Below are 4,650 nucleotides of genomic sequence, written 5' to 3'. Positions count from 1 at the left end.
TGCTGCCTCCACGAGATTGGCCTGTAGGCAAGTCTGTAGGCATTTTCTTGATTAATGATTGATGTGAGAATGCCCAGTCCACATGGGCAGTGCCAGCTCTGGGCCGGTGGTCCTAAGATGTATAAGAATGCAAGCTGAGCAAGCCACAGGCAACAAGGCAGTATGCAGTGTTCCTCCATGGCCTCTGCTTTAGTTCCTGCTTCCGTGTTCCTGCTCTGACCTCCCTCATGACAGATTACAAACTACAAACTATAAACTGAAATGAACCCTTGCCTCCTCAAGTTGCTTCTGGTCCTAATGTTTATCACGGCACAGAAAGCAAACCAGGGCAGTAAGGGAAAGTCTGTACCATTAAAGTGATACTAAAGAAAAAGCACAAATTCAAAAACAAAGTAACTCATAAAGATATATAGATCCACAAAGGCATATACATAACATTCTTGAAATAGAGTAATTACAGAAGAGATTAGTGGTTGCTACAAGCTATGGTTGAAGACAGGGGTATGAATATAAACAGGTAACATACAAGATGGTGATAAGCACAGCTTACTGACGTATACAAAACTACAATCAATAAAAATACAAGCAGCACACACACCAACACAAATACAAAGTGTATGTAACTCTGGTGATAGCTCAATAAGTGAGGGACAGTTTCATCAGTTCTGATACTGTATTATAGCAATGCCATATGCTAACAGTAGGAAAGAACAAGGGAAGGTTAAACGAGACCTTTATACATTTCTTTAGACCTTCATGTCAATCTGAAATTAGTTCAAAACCAGAAATATAATTAAGATGAGTATTTACTAAGCCAGGTGTAATGTCTCACACCTTTAATTTCAGCACTCTGGAAGCAGAGGGAGGAGGATCTCTGTGAACTAGAGGTCAGCCTGGTCTACATAATGAGTTCTAGGACAGCCAGAGATACATTGTGAGACTCCCTTGGGAAACAAAGAGTATTTTTAAAAGACCATTTCCTGAACAGGTATAATGTATCAAGCACTTTGAATGTCTTTTCTGTTCATTAAGCAGTTCCTACTCTTCCACAGGACTGGAGTTCAGCACCCACATCAGGAAGCTCCCAGCATCTTGTAATTCCAGTTCTAAGGGACACAACACTTTTTTATGGCCTCCAAAGGCACCCATACACATATGACATTCACTGACACAGACAAATACTCACATATATAAATAAAAATAATAAAAATTATCTTAAAGTGCATCCATGTGGTCATTCCCACTACTGCAAGAGAGAGCAGGAAGACACGTATTGAGACTAGGAGTGAAGCGCAGAGGCCGAGTTGGTGCTTAGCTCTGGATTCATACGCTAGTACCAATAAGTATGTAAAATAGAAAGATACATAAAATCTTTTTATGTGTATTAGTTTTGCTATATTGCTATTGTCATCATTGTTAGGATAGAAAGCATGTGATCAAACCAGACTCTCTGAATGTGGCGGACAAGGAGGGCTGACTGTGAAGCCAAGGACAATGGCACTGAGTTTTGATTCTACTGCATGGACTGGTCTTGTGGGAGCCTTGCCTGTTTGGATGTTCACCTTCCTAGACCTGGATGGAGGGGGGAGGACCTTTGACTTCCCACAGGGCAGGGAACCCTGACTGCTCTTAGGACTGGAGAGGGAGGGGGAGTGGGGGAAGTGGGAAGAAAAGGGAGGAGGGGAGGAGGTGGAAAGTTTTAATAAATTTAAAAAAAAAGAAAAACAAATGATGACATAATTTACAGAAACCAGTTGTGTGGTTTTTTTTTTTTTTTGGTGGTGGTGTGGGGGGTTTTTTGTTTGTTTTTCAAGACAGGGTTTCTCTGTATAGGTCTCTCCTGGAACTGTAGACCAGGGTGGCTTCAAAGTCAGAGATCTGTCTGCCTCTGTCTCCCGAATGCTGGAATTAAAGGCATGAACCAGCATCACCCAGCTTCAGAATTCTTTAATTATTTATTTATGAATCTTTTAGGTATGAGTGCTCTGTCTGCATATATGCCTGCATGCCAAAGTAGGGCATCAGATCCTATTACATATGGCTGTGAGCCACTATGTGGTTGCTGAGACTTGAACTCAGGACCTCTGGAAGAGCAGCCAGTGCTCTTGACCAGTCATCCGGTCAAGATGTCATCAGGGTCATCTCTCCAGTCCCCAGAATTCTTCTTATGAATATTCACACATGATAAATTTTTTTGTCTGGTCTCTAAATATCATTTATAAAAGCTTCCACTGTATTGGAGATAATTGGCTAAAACAAAGCACAAGTACAAAGTCTTCAAATAATTATATTCTCTTCCCAAGGGCCCAGTTAACACTTACATTGTCCCCAAATACCTGGACACTTTAATTTCTCTACCTCAGATATCCACATCAAAACTACATTTCACATTTACAAAGCCACAACCATCTAGAAATTAACTAGAAAGGTTAGTTGCGCAGCTAGCTATGCATTAACTCTATTCAGGCATGAATGTCATTCCTCACTAGGTATTTACAATAGAATATGTAAAGCACTAAAATTCCTAATTTTACATAAAGGGCAAACCACAAAAACAGACATGAAAGAATAATTCTGGAAGGGTAGGAATGCAGCTCAGTTGAATGCTTGCCTAGCATGCACAAGGCGCCAAGTTGGAACCCTACTACCCTACAACAAGTTACAGTCGCATAGGCCTATAATCCAAGCACTCCGGAAGTAGAAGCATAAGATGTTCCGAATTAGCCTCCTCAGCCACACAGTGAGTTTGAGCTAGCCAGGGCTAGAGATCATGGCTCAACAAGAAAAAAACAAAACAAGACAAAAGAGGAATTCTGATGTAGATTCAAATAGCAAGGACCCGTGTCATTAAAAGAAGGAACATTTGGGGAAAAGTTGATGAGTGACAAGCCAGCCAGAGCAACAGCTTACAAAAATGTCATTACTTTATATGATCTTTAGTTTAAAATTATGAAGTGAAAAGTCATTCTATTCTACAAATCTTCTCCACAATCCATGAAATGGGTTCTGACCAGAATAACACAATTTTTCTGACGCTGCCATTCATTGTAAAACTAAAATCACTGGTAACCTTAGAAATAAGTGGATGGCAGCGGAGCACTGGGCTGAGCTCCCAAAGTCCAGTCAAGGGTGGGAGGAGTGAGAATACGAGCAAAGAGGTCAAGACCATGATGGGGACACCCACTGAAACAGCCTACCTGAGCAAACAGAAGCCCACCAACTGCAACCTGACAGCAAGGGAACCAGCACAGGACCAAACTAGGCCCTCTGAATGTGGGTGACTGACAGTTGTATGGGTGGGCCAGACTGTAGGGCACGAACAGTGAAATCAGGATTTATCTGTACTGCTTGTACTGGCTTTTTGGAACCCATTCTCTTTGAAAAGATACCTTGCTCAGCCTAGATATAGTGGGGAGGGGCTTGGTCCTGCCTTAAACTGATGTGCCGGACTCTGTTGACTCCCTATGGAAGCCTTACCCTCTAAGAGTGAATATGGGGGTAGTATGTGGGGGAACAAAAACCATGTGGCTTAGTGCTAGAGTACTCAGCTAACACGTGCAGGTCCTGGGGTACTAGGACTTAGTGCTAGAGTACTCAGCTAACACGTGCAGGTCCTGGGGTACTAGGAATGTGGCTCATTCCAACCACATCACCATAGAAAGAAAAGGAAAGGAAGGAGAAAGAAGGGGAGAAGAAGGGAGTGAGGGGAGAGTAGACCAAGTGAGTCCTACAGTTAAACAAACTTTCACCATGTCCATCTCTGGTAGTTTAGAGACTTAATTTTAATGAGTCCTGAGAAAACACAAAGAAGAATACAACAATTTTAATATACTTATAACTTAAAATCCCAGTATGAATACCAGCAATGGTTGCGGGGGGGGACTAGACAAGCTGGCTTTCAGGTTTATGCAGAAAATTGTGAAAATAAAGCACTGAAGCATCTACTAAAGAACCCCACCCTCTCTCTGAGACAGCAGAGATCACAAGTTACCAGCAATGTCATCTGAAGAATCTTCGTCATGAGGCAGCAATGCTCGTTTATTCCTTTTGCCTTTCTCAGGTAAGTCTTTTGATGGATCCTTTACCCGCATCTGTTATCTACTGAAAAGTTTAAAGAAACGTAACAATAATTTTTAAAATTAAATTTTCATGTATTTAATGCATATTCAAACTCGACTGGTCTATAAATCAACAGAGGAAAAAAAAAACAAGCTAAACGAATCGGGTTAAATAAGTCTTTAAACTAATACAGAGGCCTGAGAGTACAGCTCAGTAGTGGAGCATCCATGAAACACTGGGCCCCAGGCCCAGGACTGCAAGACCCACAAAAAGGTCAATACATAAATCACACATTCCAAGTACCCAGTTATAGACTGCTGAAATCTCATCCACAATGTGACAGTATTCGGAGATGAGCCTGAACAAGAGTAGATGAGAGAGTGAACCTTGCATTTAAATGCGGTAGCAAGAAGAAAGGCAAGATAAATAGATCTCTTTAAAATTGAACTCTACACTACCCTTGCTGTACCAAGGATAGACCCGACCTGCCAGCACCTTGGGCTTGCCAGCCTTCAGCACTAACTAATGTTTGTTGTTAAGAGACTCAGTGGAGGGCTGGAGAGATGGCTCAGTGGTTAAGAGCATTGCCTG

The 4,650-nt window shown here is 41.8% G+C and overlaps 1 protein-coding gene across 1 annotated transcript in view; it reads right to left on the bottom strand.

Moving 5' to 3' along the window:
• LOC113457748 (ubiquitin carboxyl-terminal hydrolase 45-like) overlaps nucleotides 1-4,650 on the bottom strand; it is a 29,115-nt gene that overhangs the window by 21,155 nt on the left and 3,310 nt on the right. Inside the window, exon 2 of the mRNA XM_026786808.1 lies at nucleotides 3,992-4,101. Coding sequence (XP_026642609.1) covers nucleotides 3,992-4,091 — 100 coding nt within the window. The 5' untranslated portion in view covers nucleotides 4,092-4,101. The remainder of the gene's footprint in view (nucleotides 1-3,991; nucleotides 4,102-4,650) is intronic.

The sequence above is a fragment of the Microtus ochrogaster genome, linkage group LG5 (assembly GCF_000317375.1).
Source record: "Microtus ochrogaster isolate Prairie Vole_2 linkage group LG5, MicOch1.0, whole genome shotgun sequence".
In the NCBI taxonomy this organism is placed as follows: domain Eukaryota; kingdom Metazoa; phylum Chordata; class Mammalia; order Rodentia; family Cricetidae; genus Microtus; species Microtus ochrogaster.
This window is presented reverse-complemented; position numbering and strand designations above follow the sequence as displayed.